The sequence below is a fragment of the Acomys russatus genome, chromosome 6 (genome assembly GCF_903995435.1).
Source record: "Acomys russatus chromosome 6, mAcoRus1.1, whole genome shotgun sequence".
Classification (NCBI taxonomy): Eukaryota; Metazoa; Chordata; class Mammalia; order Rodentia; family Muridae; genus Acomys; species Acomys russatus.
In genome coordinates, this window is record NC_067142.1 from 69,466,111 (window position 1) to 69,490,576 (window position 24,466).

A 24,466-nucleotide genomic window follows, 5' to 3' on the forward strand; every position below is an offset into this window, starting at 1 on the left:
CCTGAGGTCAGCACTCTGACGCCACAAAAAATAATGCCTAGCTTCTGTGGCTTTAGTGCTATTTCTGCTTGACTCCAAGGACACTACCTGCTCATTTTAGGAACTAAAATGCCTTAGATTAAAATACAGAATAGTGACTCAACATTCCTGCAGTTCTCTTTCTACATCCTGTGCAAGACTGGATGCCCAGTTCCCCACAATGGCTATTTCTGTCCCTTTAACTGCACATGATAGCCAAAACCTCAGAGGTGCTTCCCTGTGACCATCTTCCCTGCTCAGCTTATTCTTAAAAGGAAAACATGGAGTGAATGTTGCCTTCCAAGCACTTCCCTCAGGTATCACAGACCCTTCATTTGTAGCTGCTTCAGGTTCATTCTGATTCTATTCAAACAAGAAATGCCTTCATAATTTTAAAATTGTTCTCAAAAGAGCAGGAGAGATGGCTCAGCAGTTAAGAGCACTGACTACAGTTTCAGAGGGCCTGGGTTGGATTGCCAGCACCCACGTGGTGGTAACAACTGTCTGGAACTCCAGTTCCAAGCTTCAGGTCTCCACAGGGATACACACAAAGAAAACACTCATACACATAAAAAACAAAAAGAAAAAAGTCAATTTTCTATTGTCTCAAAAGGAGAATTAATCTAATGTACTGGACATGATGGTATACCTTTAATCTCAGCACACAAAAGACAGAGGCAGGCAGATACAGGCACATCTTTATGAATTCAAGGCCAGCCTGCTCTACATACTGAGCTCCAGACCAAAGAGATTTACATAGTGAGAACTTGTATTGAAATGAAAGAGGAGGGAAGAATTCGAAGAAGAGGGAGGAGGACAAAGATAGAATTGCTCTAATGCAAGTCACTTTGTTTAAGCTCATTATCAAATTCCTGGCTTTGATTTTAACATTTCTGTAAAATTTTCATTTCTCTAGAGCTTTTGTTAGTTTGTATATCCAAAACCCCTAACAGTGCTCTGCCCCTAATTAAAACACTCTGAGACCTTAAGAAATTCTCAGAAAGTATGCGTATTATAAGGATTTGATTGGAAATATTGGAAATATCATATCATGTCCAATATCCCCTTATCAATTTACTGTTAATATATAATATCTAAACTATACATACACTCGTACTTGACCATAATTCCAAACTCAGAAGTTCATTTAAAGCTCTAAATTATGTTTTCTTTGGATAACATTCTGACCATATCTATGTATGTAGAAGGTGCTGGGAATTTAACTCAGATCCTGTGGAAGAGCAGTACAATCTCCTAGTGACTGAGCCATGTGTGTGTGGTTATATACACACACACATATACATACATACATATATATGCACATACTATTTTTCTATGATAAAATCTACTGACATGAGCAGTTTGGAAGAAAGGGTTCATTGACTCATAGTTGAAATACAGTCAATCACAGTGGGGATATAAAGACAGCAGTAACGTGAAGCATCTGGCTACATTGTATCCACATCAGTAAGAACAGAAGCAATGCATGCTTGTGCTCAGCTTATTTTCTCCCTTCTATACAGCCCACGATCCCCAGAAAAGGTGCCACTCAAAGTGGTTGGGTTTCTCCATCTCAGTTAATCTGATCGTGTTAAATAATCCCACACAAGTCTGTCTGAAAGCTTGCCTCCTAGGTGAGCCTATATCTCATCAAGTTAACAATTGACATCCCCCATCACACTCTAATAAAGTCTGGCTGGACACATGTGTTAGTGCTCCTTTGGCTGCTTCCCTTTTCCTGTTCACTGCTTCCTTTTTTTTTTTTTTTTTTAATCTTCTCAGGACACACTAGATGCCAGTCTTCAGAGCTTCCAGCAAGAACGGCTTTCTGAAATCACTGATCTAAAGAACCAGCTGGTGGCTGCTGAGCACAGCCAAATCAAAGCCATCGAGGAGCGGCATGCAGCCTTGCTGAGACGCTGGGAGCAACTGCTGGAGGCATCTCGAGTCCACAGGCAGAAACTGCTAGAGAAACAGCTGCCTCTACAGAAGGTTAGGGAGAAGGGAAGGGCAAGAGTAAGGTGAAAATGGAACACAGTGAAGTATAACAGGCCCTCAAAATTATCTGGGTATTACCCGGAGAATTCAAATATAGTAACTAGAAATCCAATTTGAAAGTTTTATAGACATCATAAGACAGAGAAATGAATAAACGAAACATTTGTATTGAGCAAAATAGAATTCATCTTCTTAGAACAAATGAAAAGTGTTTTTATTTTGTTTTCAATGGATTGAGACATTTTATAGATGACTTAGAATAGAAGCCAGGCACACATGGTGGGAGAGGTGGATAGAATCAGAGTGTGGACAGCCTTCACACACTAAGCTAAAGCTGACAGTGAACCTGGCCCTTTATGTTTCTCTAACCCAAATTAAATGGTCAAGGTAAAAGTAGCAATAGAACATATTCGCAGTATATCTCCTTTCTTGAAGGGAATCTTCAAGTGTGTGACTTATTGCTAAACCGTGGGTGCCCTTTTTAAGAAGCAGAAAGAATTGTCGGGCAGTAGTAGTACACATCTTTAATCCCAGCCCTTGGGAGGCAGAGGCAGGCAGATCTCTGTGAGTTCAAGGCCAGCCTGCTCTAGAAAGCGAGTCCAAGACAGCCAAAGCTACACAGAGAAACCCTGTCTCTAAAAACCAAAAGACAAACAAAAACAGGAAGATACTTTCATCCTCTTCTGCTCTTCTGTGTTCTCACTATTAAGTGAGAATATAGATCTCAACGTGCAGTAGTCTGTGTAGATGTAGGAGACTAAGGTATTTTTATTTTCACCAGTGGTAGCCTCTACGGCATATTAAAGATGGTCATAAAACATAGTAATACAAAGAACCCAGGCTGAATGTGGCGGTGCATGCCTAAAATCCCAGATTTCTGACTCAGATGGAAAAAAAAAAAAAAAGATAAAGAGTTCTAGGCCAGACTGGAGAGCATAGCAACACCCTGTTAAAGAAATTAAAGACTGGCAGTATAGTTTAGCACATAACTCAGTGGTTGGGCACTTGCCTAGAATTCACAACTTTGATCTTCACAACAATCAGTGTTGTTACTCCCTCTAGATGGGAGAAATTATTGTGCTTGACAATATTTTAAGACAGAGAGTTAGAGAAGCAAACAGTGAGGCTCAGCTCTTAGTTAACTCCTATTCTAAAGAGGGATGTTGACACAGCAGAAAGAACTCTCAAATGAAAAAGTAAAACAAGTAGATTGACAGCTTTATGAGCAAAACATTCTACATAGCTACTTGGCATTCTTCTGTTTTCCTTAATTTTAAATAGCAAAACATTTATTTTAAATTCTTATTATAAATATTTAATTAATCCATAACACTCTTCTTATAGCATGAAATGGTCTGTAAGATACCATCTTGTTCATTTCATTTGTGTTGATTTATTTTAGTATCTAGATCATTGAAATGATGTAGACAAGTCCCCCATGTCCATTCAGATCAGTTTTCTGCTAACTAGTTTAAATTTGAAAGAAGAAAACTCATTTTTAATGATTGCTCGGACAAATCATGTCAACAATTCAATCGGTTGAATCCAAAACTTCAGGCGTACTTTTGATCTGGAACCACCCTATCCTTTGCTGTTTGAGAAAGTCCATGATTTTCCTGTCTTCCAGTCATATGAGGTCGGAGTCCTTTGCGCATGGGGGTGGCTCTGGACAATGATATGGGAGCACATGATTTGTGCAGAGGGTGTAGGTCAGTGTGTATGAGATGGGCTGACTCAGTGGCTCTCAAAGCTTCAGGTAGGGACCTGATGATATCGCAACAAGGTTTAGAGGGAAGATAGGAAAGTGGCTTGGTGTAATGAAAGAATTGTGATGGTAGCCAGTCTATAAAAGCTGCAGAGGAGAAAGAGGAAGTGAGTAAAGCAGCAGGTAGCCAAGAAGAGACTTGATACCCTATGAGAATATATAGGGGGAGGTAATCCCCCTCAGGAATAGTCATAGGGGAGGGGAATAATGGGAAAATGGGGGGGGGGGGGATGGGAGGATACAAGGGATGGGATAAACATTGAGATGTAACAAGAATAAATTAATAAAAAAAAGTTGGCTAAAAAATAAAAATAAAAATAAAAAGAATAGAACAGAGTTGCTTGGTTGATTGCAGTCAGTTTCTCAGATGCTCATTTAATACTTGTTTCTGAGTGTTTCCCATGCCAGGTAGAACTTCAGTACAGACTTCAGAATATGAAATAATGGCACTGAAGGCTGCCCTTAGAGTCATGAGCATGAAGGAACACTGTAAGCCAGTCCCTGTTTTCAACCATGAATGGTGGAAAGCTTGAGGAATCTCACACAAAGAAAAAGGCTAAACCCTGGAAGCTCCTCTAACTTAGATTCCTCCCAGCCCATCGCAGGGTTGCTGCTAATTTTAGTCCCACCAGTTCAGATTGCCACTCTGCAAATATTTGAAGATGCTATTTTTACTCTCAATATTCTCTTCTCCTAAGGGATGAGGGTGTCTTTCTTTCTGCAGGCTGAGGAGCTATTCATGGAATTTGCACACAAGGCTTCAGCCTTCAACAACTGGTGTGAGAATGCTGAGGAGGACTTGTCAGAGCCTGTGCACTGCGTCTCCCTGAATGAGATTCGGCAGCTACAGAAGGAACATGAGGCCTTCTTGGCCTCTCTGGCTGGGGCTCAAGAGGATTTCAACCATTTATTGGAGTTAGACCAGCAGATTAAGGCCTTAAATGTGCCCTCCAGTCCTTATACCTGGTTAACAGTGGATGTGTTAGGCAGGATCTGGAAGCACCTGCCTGACATCATCAAGGTAACTTAGGGCACAACTTAATATTTTCTGCCTATAGGAAGCATGACTAGCCAAGTTGGGGGTGTTAAGGAAAAGAAAAGAAGGCTGTGGCAGAAGTCAAGAACCAAAATTATTTACAGAAAAAATATATGTATATATACATAAATGTGTGTGTGTGTGTGTGTGTGTGTGTGAGAGAGAGAGAGAGAGAGAGAGAGAGAGAGAGAGAGAGAGAGAGAGAGAGATTCCTTTTTTTTAATTTTATTTTATTAATTTATTCATATTACATCTCAATGGTTATCCCCTCCCTTGTATCCTCCCATTCCTCCCTACCTTTCATTTTCCCCTTACTCCCCTCCCCTATGACTGTGACTGAAGGGGAATTCCTCGCCCTGTATATACTCATAGGGTACCAAGTCTCTTCTTAGTACAGTAAGTGATTCTTATGGTTTGTTGTGTTGTGATTTGGGGGAGATTGAAGGAAGCAAAAAAGATAGATAAGGAGATACATACATACATACATACATACATACATACATACATACATACAAATAGAAGATAGATAGATAGACATATAGGCCAATAAATGATATATAAATAGATGATAGATAATAGATAGATAGATAGATAGATAGATAGATAGATAGATAGATAGATATGATTGCTGGATGAGCATATGACTGTGTACCTGTAGAAGATAGAAGAGCTTTGGACTAGAGATATGTGCCTGTACCTACAAAATGGTTCTTTAATGCCAAACAAAGTTCTTCCATGTGAAGTAGCCCTGCTCTTTGTTGTGTTGTAGGAGCGGGAGGAGGAGCTACAGAAAGAAGAGGCTAGACAAATCAAGAACTTTGAAATGTGCCAGGAGTTTGAACAGAATGCCAGTGCCTTCCTTCAGTGGATCCAGGAGACCAGGTATGCTGCACCTTCTTCAATACAAGACCCCCACACATGCTGTTTTCAATAGAGATGACATATATGGCAGACAGAAGTAATATATAGTCTGTCCCCATCACTATATTTTGGATCGCCTTTATACTTAACTCCTTTCATAATTCCTTTAGTGTATCCTTTATTCTCACCCACCCTTTTTTATTTTCTTCTTGACACTCATACTTTTGATCCTATTGTGTATACTTACACTTCAAAGCCTCAATAATCATGTGACAGTATGCCTTATAAAGTACTTCAACACCTGTTATCTTACTGAACTCTAAGAGTAACCTAGGAAGGTGCAGAGTGGATCTTATTACCTCTGCTCTCAAGTAGGAAAAGTTTAAGTAGATAAATTGTCTCACTCAAGGTTGTATATGTGTGTGTGTGTGTGTGTGTGTATGTCCAAAGCCAGAACCAACCATGAGCACCTAATAAGATATTGCATTGTCTGTCAACTAAAGCCATAATGAGAATGAAATGGTATAATACAACCTAATTTCATTTATTATATTCAAGATGTACATGGAAATAACGTGTATTACATCTTCTGAGTAAATGACCTGGAAAAGAGAAGACATAAAAAAGTGTAATATGTTAGTATAAATGGCCAAAGGATGAAGATTCTGCCCATCAGTAGATCACTAATACGGTATTTTGAGGTTTAGTGTTGGCTGGATAATCCATAATTAACGCTTCTACACTAAACAACAAGAAAAATTGCACTATATCTGAAAGAACACATCTGGCCAAGGTTGTATGAGCCAGTGCAACCTCCTCTGCCCCTGGTTTAGCTCCTTTAAATTATTACCCTGTAGTGTATGCTAGAGAGTTAGCATGCAGATTGGTATGAGTGTTCTTTGTCCTACAAGGAGAAGCTTGACAAAGTCTGTTAGTTTCTCAGAGGACCAGAGGCTTCGAAAGCAACATGTGGATGTATGAGTTCCTGTTTTGTGACCAAATCAGAAGATTTAAAATGTTTCATCAACAAGAAGAAATGGAATCATTAATTGTGCTAACATGTGTTCTCCTTTTTTCCCTCTCATGATTCCTGCTCCGGTCTACCATGTCCAGGGCTTATTTTCTGGATGGGTCAGTATTTCCTATAATTAAGTTTGTTTTATTATATTGTCCTAGACTAATTAGTTAAGGAAACGTTACTGCCAAGGTATTATAGCTCATCATAATCTGATAGTTCCTAATTATAGATGTGGAGCAAGAATAAAGACCCATATTTCCTCCTAGTCCTGTACTCATGTAAGTGGTACCTCTCTCACATGACTTAAAAGTATAGAATAAAGCCTACATGTAAATAAGAAGGTTATTAATATGTTCAACCAAATGTGAAATGAAAATATTCAGAAAATAATGTGACTTTACTGAATATATATATAAGCATTATCTTTTGTCATCATCCTATTTAAAGTACCTAACCACGTGTAGTATAGTAGGTATTACAAGAAATCTTGACTGCATGCATATACTGCATGCTACTTTCCCATTTTTGTAACTGCAACACCCACTATGTTGGCCACCTGAAAGATCCCCTCCGTGGACACCAAGATATTACTGCATTTAGGAATAGAATTAGGAAAGATGTGTGGCACCTTCTTCTAGACACAAAGGAACTAGAGCTGGCTTTATGTTCCTTTTCATCTATCTAGAAAGAATGACAGACAGAAGGTTTGTTTTTTTAAAAGTTGGCTTCACAAAACTTCATTTAGCAAGCCCATGTAACTTGAGAGAAGCCGAAACAATGAACTGCAGAGACTTTGAGCTAATGGGTCTGTGAAATATGGATTTCTGTTGTAACAAATAATGTTTTCTTTTGACTCTTAATTAGTTCATTGCTCAAGGAAACAGGAACTCTGGAATCCCAACTTGAAGCAAATAAAGTGAGTAATATTTGTTCACTAGCCAAAGACACTGCTCACATTTTAAAAAATGCAGGGGAAAAACCACATAGAGGCAACCTGGTGCTATTTTGCATAGAGGTTACCCAAGGTCAACAAGCCAGGGCTGGAGTCCTGCTCAGGGATCAGTCAGCATTCCAACTTCAGACCACTATATAACTGATTCAGGTCTCTGTTTACTTTCATCTTTGAGTGTTAATTTTTGCAACAATACAGCTAAGCAAATATATGTACATTAAGGATTGTTGCTGTATTTAACTAAAAGTGCAGACTTATGTGTTCCTAGCCTGTAACCTGGACCATCATCAAAACATGCTTATTATTTGATGTGACCAAATGACATAACTGAATGTAGATTCCCTCATTTCAGTTGAGGGAACCAGAGGGTTAGAAGAGTATTTCTCAGTCTTGTATGCATTGTTTCCTCTTTCCAAGATTAAAAAAGAAAAAAGTTAAGTATAACCTTTCCTTAATGAGAGAAGAATAAGATGTCAGGTAGCATTCACATGCCTTAGATCAAAGTTTTCACCCATCCTTTAGAGGCATTTTGCATATTAACTCCTAGGTGAACAAATTCCAACTTGTTGGGATGCTTTGGGGAAATGCAGAAATTTTTCACATGATGTGCTTAGTCAGCAACAGCAGCCCATCATCCTTGAGAATGAGGGAGTCTGGAAAGTGGACACAATGAAGACATTGGTGAGCCAGAGAACTAATTTCCCATGGACAATGGAAACAATTCACAGTGTGATGACGAGCTGGTGGTGTCTGAGTTCCAGGATGACAGAAATCATCTCACATAGACATTCTACTGCTTTACACAGGGAGGATAAAGGAAGTAACATTGTTCATTTCATAGAGAATAACAAGACCTCTAAAAATGAACAAATTAGGGAAATGTAGCATCTCCTCCCCTAGCTCTTGGTTTGTATCTGTTAGCTTGATCGATTGCCTTTCTTTCTTTCTTTCTTTCTTTTTTTTTTTTTTTTTTTTTTCCAGAGGAAGCAAAAGGAGATCCAGGCAATGAAGCGTCACCTGACCAAGATTGAAGACCTGGGGGACAGCATGGATGAGGCTCTGATCCTTGACGTCAAATACAGCACCATTGGGCTGGCCCAGCAGTGGGATCAGCTGCACCAGCTGGGCATGAGAATGCAACACAATTTGGAGCAACAGATTCAGGCCAAGTATTGGTGGTTTAAACCCTGGGCAAGGAGAGGGACAGTTTGTGTTAGATGTTGGAGTTTAACTAGGTTAGGCATAGGGTACCTGATAAAGAGCTGTTTCAGAGATGCTATACTTACCATATAGTCTCTCTTTCCTGTTCCACAACTGAGCGATTTCTCTTTATACCAGGGTACACTGGTAAAAAGATGTTCCCCTCTGTGTGTGTGTGTACATCCTCTTTCTAGACACGTGAATCCTCCATCCAGTTTCAGCATCCTTTTAACATCTTATGATCTGTTCAGAAACCATTTCCATTTATAAAGTTCTTCTCAATACATAATATCTAGAATGTAAGGTTCAAATTATGGGGCATAAGGGAAGAAATTAATTTTCCCTTAGATAAACTAAACCTATCACAGCCACTTTATTTCTCAATAGTCTTTGGAAATTTTTTCTGTACTTTAGAAATCAATAACCACCTTCTATAAATTACATTGTTATAAATAATTAAGCCTTTTGAACTATTAGATGTCTGTGGAAGCTTTGCAGTTTTGCTAGCATACTGGAAATCTGCCAAATAAACTTTGTAACTGAATGAACATGCCTGTGTCCCAATAAAAGTTTATTTGTAGACATTGAAATTTGAATTTCACATGTTTTTCACACTTCATAAAATATTTTCCTTGATTGTTTTCAACTATATAAACAAATGTTGAAAACCCACTCTTGGCACAAGAGCTGTTTCGAGATAGAAGGTGGCTGGATTTGGCTCCCAGGGCATTACTTGTCAGCCTCTGAACTAAATGCTGTAAATAACACATTACATATGAGAAGTCCTCAATCTCTCATAGAGCATGTCTTTTTGACATTTCCTGTTTTATTTCCAGAGTTAATTTATATTTTTCCTTCCAGGGATACCATAGGCGTGAGTGAGGAGACACTGAAAGAGTTTAGCACCACATATAAGTGAGTATAAATTCATAGCTGGCTGGTCCATTGTCTTATAGAAAGTTTAGAATAAATTTACAAATAATAACTTTTCGCACTATGTGCCTGGATGGGATCTTCAGTGAAGACCTAGTCTATGTATGTTAATTAGCATCAGTACTGCATTTTAGTCTCCGATTTTAATCACCTGTGAGATCCCTGGGCTTTAAAAGGAAAATACATCTTTACATCATCACTCTGTGAATTTCAGCTATTTCTGAGGAAAGAACTGGAGAGAATATTCAATTCTTTATAATGTTCCTCCCATAACTGTGTTTTACAAAAAGCACTCAGAGATATAGATTTTCTACTCTGTGGTCCAACAATATTATGGCATGTCATAAAAGACGTAGTCAGTCCAGCCAGACCTGATCAATTCTATTCTGTTCTAACCTGATTCTCTCTTGAGTTGACAAAATGCTTTTGTTGTTTAGACACTTTGATGAGAATTTGACAGGGCGTTTGACTCATAAAGAGTTCCGGTCATGCCTAAGAGGACTCAATTACTACCTGCCTATGGTAGAAGAAGGTGAACCTGAGCCCAAGTTTGAGAAATTTCTGAATGCTGTGGATCCAGGGAGGTAAGAGAAAGAGGTTTGCGGCTAGGCTTATCAAGAGATGAACATAGAGTGAAATGGTCCATGGAACACAAAATTAAGTTATTTGAAAATAGGCTCTATTTCTTTTGAAGTTCTATGTTTTGGGAGAGACGCTTTGTGTTTGTTTGTTTGTTTGTTTGTTTGTTTGAGATTGTCACTGACCCTAACGTAGTCTTAAGCTCCAAAGTTTTCTCAACTGGACATTGTTTCTTCTGTGAATTTAAGTTTGTATCTGAGGGAGGAACTTGAAAGAAGAATCTACTCATGTCTGTGGGCTCTTAAGAAGAAGGTAGTAATTCAATAGCCACGGTTATTAGTGGGACCTTGTTTACTTGTGGTAGGTATAGCACAGCAATGCACATCTCCAGTTATTGTCGTATTCCAAAGATGGAGGAAGACAAAGGATCATTATTTGGGCACTAGCACTCATGGAAAGTTCCAAAGAAATATAGATGATGACACAGGGGACGCATCCCCAGTCTAGGAGACTGAGTATGTGTCTATAAGATGGTGGTGGGGTCAGAATAGAAGGCAGAGCCCAAGTGTCAGAGAGCCTACTTGAGAGGGAGCTATGGAGGACCTGGTTTCCCTCTGCCCCTGAGATGCTGCACAGGGAGGGCTACACAGCTCCTGCTGTTTCCCCGACAGGAAAGGCTATGTCTCACTGGAGGACTACACATCATTCCTGATTGACAAGGAGTCAGAGAACATCAAGTCCAGTGATGATATAGAGAGTGGCTTCCAAGCCCTGGCAGAGGGCAAGGCCTATATTACCAAGGAGGACATGAAACAGGTGAGATTCCCATTGTTGCTCCTGTGCTGACACCGTGACCTTGGCTCCGGTCATCTTAGTCTTGGCTGCTTCCCCCAGAAGCTCCTACCCATATGCCCACTCTATTGCCTAAGACCCCCTCTTTCCCATAATATCACTCATTTCAGTTAAATGATTTGTCTCACTCCGACTCATAAACCTCTTGTGGTTTTCCACTGGCTTTTACAGTCAGTTCATAACCTGTAGCTCAATTTTTAAGTAATTTATTGTCATTTCTACTTAATTAACTAAATTTAGAAAATAGAAAGAGATAACTTCTGGATATCTACCATCTGTTGAATAATAAAAATGTGTGTGTGTGTGTGTGTGTGCGTGCGTGCGTGCGTGCGTGCGTGCGTGTGTGTGTGTACACATCGGTATTTTATTGGGCCATAAGGTAACACATGAAACTTGAGAAAAATTTGGTGAAAATAGAAATTATTGTATTAAGTGAGGTAACTGGGACTCAGAAAGCCAAATGCTACATATTCAGTCTCAGGTTCGGACCCTAGATAGTAATATTTGTATGCATGTACATAGGTGGATATGAGAAACTAGAAAGAGAACCACAGGAGTGAAAAAGAGGGTTTGAAGTAGAAGTGGGAAATAACAGAACACACGTGACATATAAAATGAGTAGAGCACTGCTGAGGATGGAAGGGCACAGGACAGCAAGGAAGGTGGTGAAAAATGGGGGATGGAGAGGTCAACAAAACCAAATTATGTGTGAAATACCATAGTGAAACAGAGTATGTTGTGTACTTGTTTTGGTTTGGTTTTTCTCAAAAATTTGTAATGAAGAGAATGTGAAAAAGACTCAGGTAGAATTTTGACTTTTTTTTATTCATTGGAAGTAATAAAGTTCTGAGAAACAGAGTGTCAGGGACAAGGCTGCTTCTCCTGAGGGTTCTCCGTCTCCTGTGTTTGGGACAGATAAGGAGACCCACAGAAACCACTGTTGTTGGTTTTCTCTAACTGTGTCTTTCTCTTTTCCTTCCTCTCAGGCTCTAACCCCAGAACAAGTCTCATTCTGTACCATACACATGCAGCAGTATATGGACCCACGGGGGCGGAGCCAACCTGCTGGCTACGACTATGTCGGCTTCACAAATTCATTCTTTGGCAACTGATAAGCAGACTCTTGTGCATCACAGAAGATCATAGTGTGGCAGGAAGTGTTGGAGATAAGAGGCACAAGCAAGTGTGGAAAAAGAAAAAATGATGCCGTGTGTGTGTGTGTGTGTGTGTGTGTGTGTGTGTGTGTGTGTGTGTTCTGCACATCTTTAGGATTTTGCTGCATTCTGATTATAAAATAAGTATTTTTAAGGGAAATTTAACTAAAATTGTGCTTCTGTCTTTTGGGAGCCACGTTATTACTAAATACAAGCAGTTAATTGCACCATGAAGAAGGACAGTAATGGAGAAGGTAAATAAAATTCAAGATGATATCCAGTTTGTTTTTTGCTTTTGAGTGTAATCAAATTCTTACAGTTTGAAAATAAAAGTGTTTGTCATTTAATCTTATTCCATGAAGCAGAACTACATAAAGATAATATAAAAACTTGTTTTCCTCTTGTCCTGTTTTGGTATTTCACTATTAGAATGGATATATCTACTCTCAGAACAATACAATTCTGAGCTATTAGGGTCCCCCATATTCATTACATCCCTGAATACTTGCCTACATTTTAATATGATATAGATGATGCTTTATGCACTTACACATTTCTGTCTTTTCTTAAGAATCGGTAAAGTTTTTCAGAATGTATTAATTGAAGGAAAATCCAAAAGGATATTGTACTATATCTAGGTATTTTCCAGACAAGTATGTTTCTTTGATAACTCTGGTGCCTTGTGTCAAACTTAGCACTTCACACAGATAGTCCTTGGCACATGAATATTGCCCTCTAATTATCATCTTAAGTCTCAATTCTTTCACTTGAGTAGAAACTAACTCCTCTTCAATCTTTGGGGGAAAGAAAACCTATCACAAGAAACAGTTAAAATAATTTTTATTTATTTTTTTGTTAAAAATAATTTTGATTACAAATAAAAATATTTGAAAATAATATGTAAGCATTTAATGGCATTTGCCTTAAGCCATTAGCTACAGTAGGATATAGCAATCATAGCATACCATGAAAGTGCTTGTTTACCAATAGTTAAGTTAGCTATATATAACTAAAATCTTTACTATTTGGAGTTTATGACATAACAGACCATCAAAAATCAGTAAGGGCTGATTTTAAACTGTCTTAAATTTTCCATGCCAGCCTCCACTCATTTCTCAGGTCCCTCATACTTCCATCTCTTTGATATGTCTGGTCTGGAGCTTAGCTTTTCAAAGCCTCCTGTTTTCTTCAGTCTAGGATGCTCGGTGGCTGCGATGCCTCGTGTTCTTGGTTCCTATTTTCTCTGCTGAAACTCCCCATTCTCCCCGTCATGGGTTAATCTTTCTAAATCAGTCCACAGGTGTCTCTCTACTCCATGTACTACCGTGCCCTGTCTCTCACTTGGCAAAAGTACCATATCTGAAATGAGGTATTCAATCGATGACAAGCTTCAGCCATACTGCCCAGCTTCTGCCATTCTGCTATCATCTCTGAAGGTCCCAGTCAGTTCAGGAAATGTTCCACCCATTCTTTAGGAGCATGGTCATGTTCTAACTTAACTAAAAGCCAACGTTGCTCTCTGTATATTATTAGAAGTAGCAGGTGACACTGATCAGAAAATGACTACATCTCAAGTATATTGATAATATATATATATGTGTATATATATATATATATATATATATATATATATATATATATATATATATATATAATGCTTAGTCACCAGCACAAAAGTATGAGATGATAACTATTTTACCAATGAGGACATTGGGGGTGTGAAAAGTGAAGTGACTTGCCCAGCTTAGCACAGCTAGTTAGTTGACGAGCTTGTGTTCACACTCCTGCCAGGGTGCTGTGGGAATTCTCTTTTATTTATCCCCAGCAACACTCAGGGAGATGTATGAAACACTGGAGGTGGAAGGATCAAGCAAAGTAAAAAGTTCTACACCAAGCTCAGAGAGATAACAGCTAGGTTGAGCAGTGAGGAGCAGATGCCACAGCAGGACTTCTGCCTGCCCTGCATCCCCAGGACCGCATGCTGAGTTTCAGACCTTAGAAGAACATTCTCGGTCAAATATTCCCATTGTATAATAATCTCAGAATTCTCTACAATACCCCTCGGATCCTGACATCCTAGCCTGGAACTCTTGTTCGGCTCAACTGGAAAAATGTATAGTGATCTTAACAAATTAAGAAAACTCCTACTTCTTGGTGAGTTTTGGTAACTGGGAGTGGCATCTATGAGACTGAAGGTGAATATTAAAAATTGGAATCACAGTGTATTGAACACAACAAATAGAGCAGGAAATCCTATCTTATCCTTCCAAGCATGCTGGGAGGAAAGGCAAAGGATGTGAGCTTTCAGCACAGCAGTTTTGCCAAGATATTGGAATATCTGATTCATTGGATTGAACCTGGGCTAGGACCCTGCTTATATAAAAGAGAGTGTCTTTGGACTAGCCATCATCCTTTACCAAGTAATCTCCCTTGGAAAGCATTTCTCAGAGCTGATTGCACAGCCCGATTCCTTAGACTATAAACAATAGGATTGAGGAGAGGGGTTGCCACAGTGTAGGTGACTGCAATAAGCTGATCCCTCTCAAGGGAGTAGCTAGCTTTGGGCCTCAAGTACATGAAGGAGGCACAGCCATAATGAATAACAACCACCGTGAGATGGGACGCGCATGTAGAGAAAGCTTTCCTCCGCCCCTCCGCAGAAGGGATTCTCAGTATTGCTGCCAGAATGTAGGCATAGGAGACAGTAATTAAGAAGAAAGAGACCAAGAGGACCAGCAGACTGAGGATGAGGATTCCCAGTTCACTTAGCCTTGTATCCCCACAAGCGAGGCTTAGCACTGGGGGCGTGTCACAGAAAAAGTGCTGGATCTCATGGGAGCTGCAGAATGAGAGGCGAAAAATGACTAGTGTCATTCCCAGTCCAAAAAGATACCCACTCAGGAAGGAGGTGCCAACTAGCTGGGCACAGAGGGTGGGATTCATACGGCTGGCGTAGTGAAGTGGGGCACAGATGGCCACATATCTGTCAAAGCCCATGACAGACAGGAGGAAGCAGTTGGTGCAAGCCCATGAAGCAGAGAAAAACATTTGGGTAGCACATCCCAGAAAGGAGATAGCCTGTCCCCCCATAACCAGGCCAGAGAGCATCCTCGGAATGATTCCCAATGTGTAACAGGTCTCAGAGAAGGATAGGAAGGAAAGGAAGAGGTACATGGGTGTGTGCAGATGGCTATCCAGCCTGATCACTATGATGATGAAGACATTACTGGTGATGGTGACGAGGTACAAAGTCAGGAACAAGGCAAACAGCAGAAGCTGCAGCTCCCCAAAGCTAGAGAAGCCCAGAAAGACAAAGCCCTTCCAGCTGGTGGCATTACTCTGTACCATTCTGAATGACAGTCCTGGTGATTCCGCTGACTTCTTCCACCAGGGCAATAATGTCCAGGCTCTCTAAATACAGGTGACATGGATTCTCTCCTCTTTGTGCCTGTTGGAACACACACAAAAGAATGTCTGATTTAGACTGTAATCACACTTTAGAAAACTATGTGCTACATCTGGCACAAGCATGTATAGGTTCACCCTAACATTCATGTACGTTATAGAAGCCAATCATTAAATTCAAATGAACATAAACTCCTGTATGCATATGTACATGTAGGCAAATACAGTCACATATGATTCTACATATATCACGCACTAAAACTATGTGTTACACATCTTCTGTTAATTACAGTACTGCAAGTATGCTGTAATTTTATGTAACAAATGCACATATATTCACATATATGCAAATTTGAAAACGAATGCATCCTGGTTTTATACCTAAGAATATACATTTGAGTACATTGCTGATAGAAATGTAAAATAGAGGTGAAAAGATTTGTGTATGTTTTGTAGATTAAACAATAAAGGCCAAGATAGGTAAGTTTTTTGAAGTCAAACAGAAGCAGAACTAGACAACAGTTTTGTGTGTGTGTGTGTGTGTGTGTGTGTGTGTGTGTTATAATCTAGCATTGCTTCTTCACACAATGATTACTCTCTTACAACACTGTGGGACAATTAAACTTAACAAGTGTAGATTAAGTACCTTGTTCAACATAATTTGATCATATCTATGCAATCACCTTCCAAGCCATCCAATCCTTCCCAAACGCCTTAGGCTGAGTGGAGCAGGCTTGTTTTTCATGTTACCACTGTGCTGAACGCTGGAGGAAGAATGGAGTACATCAAAGACTGTGCATCACACATCCGTCAGCCCAGTGATCAGCCATAAAATATCACCACGTTTCTCAGCCCTGGATTTGATGTGAACCACAGCATGAGTGAGATCAGGCAGCGTTGTGGAAGAAAAGGAGAGTCTTCACTCACACTAAGAGGATCACCCTGAGGTAGAGTCCTGGTTTTTGACAGCCATGCCATGGGCAGCTCTCAGAAGACTGTTCTGCAGGAATAAGACTTGAGGTCCATCTCAGAAGCTCCTGTTCTGGACAGAGTGATGGATCCACAGGATATCAGGAAGCTTGCTTCCTCTGCTTCATCCCCAAATGGTGGGTGAACTGTACCTGCTTCTCTCCAAAGAGCTCCTCTCTCAGAGGATGCTGCTGCCCCAGTGGGTGCTGTTTCAGGAAACATATCTAATTACGGTTCTTATGATCATCAGTTGGGAGTATCCTTCTGGGGAAAGCAGGGAAGGGAACAAAGAGAAACCAAGATCATGAGTCAAGCCACAATCCTTTGTGTATCTCGTATACAGTAAATACATTATTTCCACACACTAAACCTATTTTAAAACTTGAAATCAAGGAAGATAAGGTAAAATTACATTTTCTGGATGAGGAAACTGAATACAGTCCAGTTGAAATGACACATCCAAGATTCCATAAGTTGGGGTTCATGTTTACAAATTCACAGATTAAATGTATACTTTACACAATATGCTTATAAGAAAAGTGAAACTCATGTATTCCTACTGTAGACCTAGGATTTTGCTACAATGATTTTCATAGTGTGTCCAGTCTCAAAGCCATAGTGAAGAAGTTCCTGACTTGCTGAGGGTCAGTATATTCCTCTTTCCTCACCACTCCCTTGTGCAATGTACCTCTTTTAAAAAGTAACATCATCTCTATTCATCTTTTTTGTTCTACATGGCAGAAATGTCTGTATCCAGATTTGCATCCACTTCCCACCCTTTGGATAACATGGAATTCCCACAGTCCCCAAAGTCAGGAAAGGTTAATCGTTGCATATGACTGGCATTTTCAAAATACATATTTCTTCAGGGTGTGTACCTGTTGTATACAGCCCTATCTAATACAATGGAAAAATATAATAATACCTGGTAGCATAACGATTAAATTTTATTTTGTGCGTTAAATTGTGAACAGGGATAAAATGTTCAAATTCACTTTATAGACTTAGTATGATAGTTAAGGATTACTAATGTTATCTATTTTGAGAGAGATACCTAAGGAAAACTTAAAGGCATTGCCTAAAATATGATATTATAAGAAAGACAACTGGTAACACAGTAGCAAGAGCAAGGAAGTAGATCTTTGTCTCTTATCTTGCATTAAACTCAACTTCAAATGATTTAATGACCTCAACATAACACCTAATACCCTGATCTTATAGAGGAAAAAGTAGGGGGTAGGCTTGAACTCACTGACACAGGACAGGACTTTCTGAACAGATGCTGCTAGCACAGACATAAAGACCAGCAGTGTATAAATGGGACTTCAGAAAAGGAGAAGGGTTTTGTATAGCAAAAGACACAATTAGTCAAGAGAAGAGGCAGCCTACACAAAGGAAAAATATTTACTTAGTGTCTAGAATATACAACACACTCAAAACAAAACATCAAGAAAGAAAACAATCTACTTAAAATGTGCAACTTTTTACAAAGCATATAAAAGAGGAGATTCTGTGGATGAGAAATTGCTGAAACATATGATGGGTCAAAAAGAATTCTTGCTAGACTGAGCTAATAGGATGCTTGCTGAACTCAGGCTGGGATAGTCAGACATCACCTAGGAGACAAGGGCAGATACATTTAATCAGATGTTGGAGGTGATCAGACACTAAACGTGAGAGATTTTCCTCTGAATTGAAATAGCAAGATTTTTGCTACAGCTCTCTAATACAGGCCCAATGAGGATGGCCACTGTACCCTGGGGACAAAATTTAAATAAGAAGTCACAGGGATGGGGCTCGATAAAGATATATTCCAAACAGTATCTGTGTCAGAGCACTTTGGGAGGCAGAGTCAGGTAGACCTCTGTGAGTTCAAGGCCAGCTTGGTCTACAAAGTGAGTCCAGGATAGCCAAGGTTACACAAAGAAACCTTGTCTCCAACAACCAAAAACAAACAAAAAGAAAGAAACTCCGTGTGCACTGGGGTCGCAGTTTCCGTTCAGGCATCCTGCAAGACAAAACTTCCTGAGCAGCAGAATACTTCACTTGTGGGTGTTATGAACTCCACGCAGAGCAATCCCTGAGGATTTGCAGAAATGTTTCAAAGGTGGCACATTACACAAAATCCCATAACTAATGAGAGCAAGCTATAAAGTTGAGGAGAAGAGACAACAGGTATTGTGTGGGCTGTCCTGACCAGAGCCACACAAACCTCAAGAGCTGAGGACCCTCAACCTTTGATAATAATCACACGATATCTCGCAGTGGCAGAAAGCAAGGCTCTGCTTGCTGTCTATTAATGGTGGTGACGGATGAGCCCAGCCTACTTAATCACTTAACCTCATATCACACAACTCACGAGCCACAGGAAGATTAAACCTGTGTAAACTAGGAAAACTCTGTCCTTGCCAACTGCAGCAACATTTTTTTTTAATTTTCATTAATTTATTCTTGTTACATCTCAATGGTTATCCCATCCCTTGTATCCTCCCATTCTTCCCTCCCTCACACTTTCCCCTTTTTCCTTTCCCCTATGACTGTTCCTGAGGGGGATTTTCTCCCCCTGTATATGCTCATAGGGTATCAAGTCTCTTCTTGGTAGCCTGCTATCCTTCCTCTGAGTGCCACCAGGTCTCCCCCTCCAGGGGACATGGTCAAATATGAGGCACCAGAGTACATGTGAAAGTCATACCCCACTCTCCATTCAACTGTGGAGAATGTTCTGCCCATTGGCTAGATCTGGGTAGGGGTTTAAAGTTTATCACCTGTATTGTCCTTGGCTGGTGCCTTAGTTTGAGCGAGACCCCTGGGCCCAAATCTGCTTATCATAATGTTCTACTTGTAGGTTTCTAGGACCCTCTGGATCCTTCTACTTTGCTATTCTCCCATGCTTCTCTCATCTAGAGTCCCAATAGGATGTCCTCTCCTCTGTCCCAGTTTCCTGGTAAGTGAAGGCTTTCGTGGGACATGCCCCTTGGGCTAGTATGCAGATACAAGTGAGTATATACCATTTGAGTCTTTCTGCTTCTGGGTTAACTCACTCATTATGATCATTTCTAGCTCAATCCATTTATTCACAAATTTCGGGAATTCCTTGTTTTTAATTGCTGAGTAGTATTCCATAGTGTATATGTACCACAGTTTCTTTATCTATTCTTCTACTGATGAACACTTAGGCTGTTTCCATGTTCTGGCTATTATGAATAAGGCTGCTATGAACATGGTTGAGCAAATTTTGTTGTTGTATGCTGGAGCATCTTCTGGGTATATTCCAAAGAGTGGAATAGCTGGGTCTTGAGGAAGCCCTATTCCCAGTTTTCTGAGATAGCACCAGATAGATTTCCAAAGTGGCTGGACTAGTTTGCATTCCCACCAGCAATGAAGGAGTGTTCCTCTCTCCCCACATCCTTGCCAGCATGTGATGTCACTTGAATTTTTGATCTTAGCCATTCTGATGGGTATAAGACGGAATCTCAGAGTTGTTTTAATTTGCATTTCCCTGATGACTAAGGAGGTTGAGCATTTCTTTAAGTGTTTCTCAGCCATTTGATATTCCTCTGTTGAGAATTCTCTGTTTAGTTCCAAGCCCCATTTCTCAATTGGGTTATTTGGTTTGGTGGTGTTTAATTTCTTGAGTTCTTTATATATTTTGGATATTAGGCCTTTGTCAGATGTAGGGTTGGTGAAGATCTTTTCCCAGTCTGTAGGCTGTTGCTTTGTTCTCTTGACAGTGTCTCCTGCCTTAGAGAAGCTTCTCAGCCTCATGAGGTCCCATTTATTAATGGTTGACATTAAGGCCTGGGCTGTTGGTGTTGTGTTCAGGAAGTTGTCTCCTGTGCCAATATGTTCCAGGCTCTTCCCCACTTTTTCTTCTATGTGACTTAGTGTCTCTAGTTTTATGTTGAGGTCTTTAATCCACTTGGATTTGAGTTTTGTACAAGGTGACAAATATGGGTCCAGTTGCATTTTTTTACACATAGACATCCAGTTAGACCAGCACCATTTGTTGAAGATGCTATCCTTTTTCCATTGAATGGATTTGGCTTTTTTGTCAAAAATCAAGTGACCATATGTGTGTGGATTCATATCTGGGTCTTCAATTTGATTCCACTGATCAACTAGCCTGTTGCTGTGCCAGTATCATGCTGTTTTAATTACTATTGCTTTATAGTATAGTTTGCAGCAACTTTCTTAAGGTCATGAAACAATCAGGGATAAAAGTAAGAGTTTGATAGACACTTAGACCTCTGTTGTTTTTAATTAATTAGTTAATTTGCTTTACATCCCAACCACAGTTTGCCCTCTCCCTTCTCCTCCCAGTTCTATCCCCAACCTGACCCCACATCCATTCGTTCTCTTTTCCTCTTCAGAAAAGAGGAAGCTTCCCATGGATATCAACCAGCCTTGGCTTATTCAGTTGTGGTAAGACTGGGCACATCTTCTCCTACTGAGGCTAGAGTAGGCAGCTCCATTAGGGGAAATGGTCCCAAAGGTAAGTAACAGAGTCAGGGACAGCTCCACTCACACTGCTAAGAGTTCCACCTGAGAGCCAAGCTACACAATTGTAATATATTTGCAGAGAGCCTAGGTCAATCCATGCATATTTGCTGGCTGGCAATTCAGTCTACTGACTCCCATCAGTGTGTGTTTGAATGATAAAGAATAACAGAAGAGTCCTTTGAGGATCTAAGTGATGGTAGGGGTAAATGATCTAATACTGGGTAAGCAAATTTTGAGACTCGAAAAACTTACAATTTACACAGACACTAAGGAGGCTAGTACTTAAAGACTCATGAGGAAGACCAGGGTTTCTTAAAATACAACCCTCTGTAGTATATATATTAAGAGAACAGAAACCTCCTGCCTTCTAACTGAATATAATTATTCACAGATAAGAAGGTACCAAGACAATCTAAGAAAGGGAAAACAAATGAGAAAAGAAGGAAAATTAGACCATGTTGTTCATGCATGGCAGGAAAAGAATGATTGAAGCAGGTGTAAGAAGACAAAAAAAAAAAAAAAAACCAAAGAAACATTCAAGCTGGAGTCCATAGGGTTATATATTATCTCTCGGGCCACTTGCATGTTTATATTATCTTTATTTTCCACTTCTGACAGCGGCAAGACAGATTCTTCCATAAGAAGTTTAATTTAGCCTGGACTAAAACTAAGCACTATGGAAACTGTTAATTTAAATGTTCAAAACTCACAATATTGAAAGGGTAAAACAGGCATTGTCTATAAATTATCCACAGAACACTTATTGGGAATTGTTGTCTTCTTAAAGTCTTCTGCAGTATCATCTTAAGAAATACAGAAATAATGATTACAGTCACATTATTTAAAGGGACAGCACCAGGGAGTGGAGAAGACAGGGAGTTAGTGACAAAACAGTGTGGTTTCAGTTACAAATATGCCACTTCCTAGATATGATATAAGTTAATCTCACAGATCAAAGCTGTCTTATGCACTTCATATTTGTGCAGTGAAGTGAAAAATCAATAAACATTTGAGAGAATTTAGGGAAATGTAGACTCCATAAATGCTACTTATCAAATATGTTGACTTATGAAACAGGAAAAATAGCTCTGTATAGTAGAAAATTGAATATATTAATTATAAAGCAGGCATCATGTTGTGGAAGTCAGAAGTGGATGAGATTAAACAGATCAGATTGATGTGGTGATTTCACAGCATTTGCCTCTTTTTAAATGATGAGCTGAGCATTCAGGAAATGAGCACAATCTCATTACCGCCTGCGTTAGGCTTACATATTGAGTCTGACAATATCACCAGATGTTCCAAGCATTATTAGTCCTAAGAATCCTGGAGTGTTCTTTTTTAATTCTTTTCTCATTTTTTTTGAAAATTGCATTTATGTCTGCAATGAAGTATAATTCTTACATTCTAACCCCTCACAAATAGATTCCCAACACTGTCTTCCATCTTTCCTTTTTTCTCATTTTTTATTATGTTTATTTTTAATATATACATTTATATTATTACACATAAATGAAATAAACTAATATAGCAGGAATAACCATGAGACAATCAGGAATTATATAAGTTTTACATTGATAGAGACTTGGTTATTTGTATTTGGCAAACTTGAAGTAAACATCTTTCCTATCTTGTTGAGTCTAAATTTCTGAATGAAAATCAATATCTATCATAGCTCATCTCTATTAACTTAAAACATCTATCTAAATCTTAAAACATCTTAACCCCTAACCAACTAAGCTTAATTGTAAGACTAAACTATCTGGCTTACAGCCCCATCAGAGACTTGAGAAGGAATAAAACTTAAATACCTAAGTGGACCGGAAGCACAGGTTAGCAGCTTCTAAAATGGAAAAATGACTGACACAGTTTACTGCCTGAACAGTCACCCAACACTCTCTATAACATTGGAGCATCATCTTCAGCCTTCTAGCCCGATATATCTGACAGGCATTTGCAAGGCAGGAGCTGTTGAGGATTTGCTTACCCTGTCTTGGCAGAGCTTGGCCATTGACTCTGCCTGCATCCAAGCTTGCCCTTTTTAGTGAGAATTCTGTCTGTGGCAGAAACAAGGACATTTTGCCTAGTGGCTTGTTTGCCACATTTGAAGCCATCTCCATAAGGAGGTTTTTTGATGTTCATCATCTTTGAGGTAGGCTGGCATGTTGCTAGGAGTTAACTTATCTTGTCAAAGAATCTTTAGAATAAAAAAAATCTTTAAATGCCACATTCTGTAGGTCTCTGAGGCTTTTAAACTATTTTACCTTATGTATCTATAGAGTCATATCTACCAGTTAGACATAGGATATATATTCATGTGATAAAATTAGACTAGTATTTGGCATGACCATGATTTGTTCAACTTATAATTAGCTTGTATTACTTAATTATCCTAAATAGCCTGCAGCACAACTTTGAAGGTATTGAAAGTAAACCTTGTATTATAATTGAGTTGTATGGGTATACTATCTCATATTAGAGTAGAAATATATATATATATACACATATGTATATGTGTGTGTATACATAATGTATGTGAAGATGTAAATTATATATCAATGTATCAAAATAAAAAAGGTAGATTATTAAATCTAATCCTCAACTCAAGGCCTTAATTGTTACTCACAAATAAGGTTATTTTTAATTCATTGATATAGAATTGTGCATATTGATCCATCCTTCTTTTTTGATAGTCCACTAAATCCAGTTAGAGATACCCATGTTCTCTCTGGAGTATGGGGAAAGTCCCAGTGACCAAATATTCTATAAAGATGTATTTTTTTCCTTCTTCCTTAAACTATTAACTGACAATGAATAATCAGAATGTAATCAAGTCTGGAGCTGATCTATGCTGGGAATTGAGCTGGCTTGATCTTGTGCAGATATGGGATTGTGACTATGGTTACCATATATTCTATCTCTGCGTCTTCAGTGCTGGGAAACAGGCTTGCTCAGCTCTTATTTTGGTACTGATCTTTGATGTACAGTCCTCATACTTGTTCAGCAAGTGACTGTAAGGCAGAAATTCTTCCCATCATCCAGGTCTTGCATTCTTTCTGCCTCCTCTTCTGTGATGTATCCAGAACCTTCAGGATGAGACACTGATAAACATATAAATCCCATTTTCAGGCTGAGTTGCTATGTGATAACTATTTTCCAATTAAATTTTGGGATATTTTGCCTTCCATGCTTCCTTCTTATCAGTGTACCTAAAACAAAGCAACTT

At 39.2% G+C, this 24,466-nt stretch overlaps 2 protein-coding genes across 2 annotated transcripts in view; one reads left to right on the forward strand and one right to left on the reverse strand.

Annotated features, from left to right (window-relative positions):
- Spta1 (spectrin alpha, erythrocytic 1) overlaps nucleotides 1-12,601 on the forward strand; it is a 69,627-nt gene extending 57,026 nt beyond the window's left edge. The window contains exons 43-52 of the mRNA XM_051148368.1: nucleotides 1,801-2,010; nucleotides 4,506-4,802; nucleotides 5,587-5,699; nucleotides 6,792-6,809; nucleotides 7,561-7,612; nucleotides 8,630-8,817; nucleotides 9,710-9,763; nucleotides 10,219-10,365; nucleotides 11,032-11,176; nucleotides 12,199-12,601. Coding sequence (XP_051004325.1) covers nucleotides 1,801-2,010; nucleotides 4,506-4,802; nucleotides 5,587-5,699; nucleotides 6,792-6,809; nucleotides 7,561-7,612; nucleotides 8,630-8,817; nucleotides 9,710-9,763; nucleotides 10,219-10,365; nucleotides 11,032-11,176; nucleotides 12,199-12,324 — 1,350 coding nt within the window. The 3' untranslated portion in view covers nucleotides 12,325-12,601. The remainder of the gene's footprint in view (nucleotides 1-1,800; nucleotides 2,011-4,505; nucleotides 4,803-5,586; nucleotides 5,700-6,791; nucleotides 6,810-7,560; nucleotides 7,613-8,629; nucleotides 8,818-9,709; nucleotides 9,764-10,218; nucleotides 10,366-11,031; nucleotides 11,177-12,198) is intronic.
- Nucleotides 12,602-14,772: 2,171 nt separating this feature from the next.
- Nucleotides 14,773-15,714, reverse strand: LOC127191035 (olfactory receptor 10Z1). Its single transcript, XM_051148271.1, has one exon. The coding sequence runs from the start codon at nucleotides 15,712-15,714 to the stop codon at nucleotides 14,773-14,775; it is 942 nt and encodes a 313-aa protein (XP_051004228.1).
- Nucleotides 15,715-24,466: the final 8,752 nt, after the last annotated feature.

Excerpts from the sequence above, each read along its gene's own strand:
- LOC127191035 (XM_051148271.1), bottom strand. The coding sequence starts at position 15,714 with ATGGTACAGAGTAATGCCACCAGCTGGAAGGGCTTTGTCTTTCTGGGC.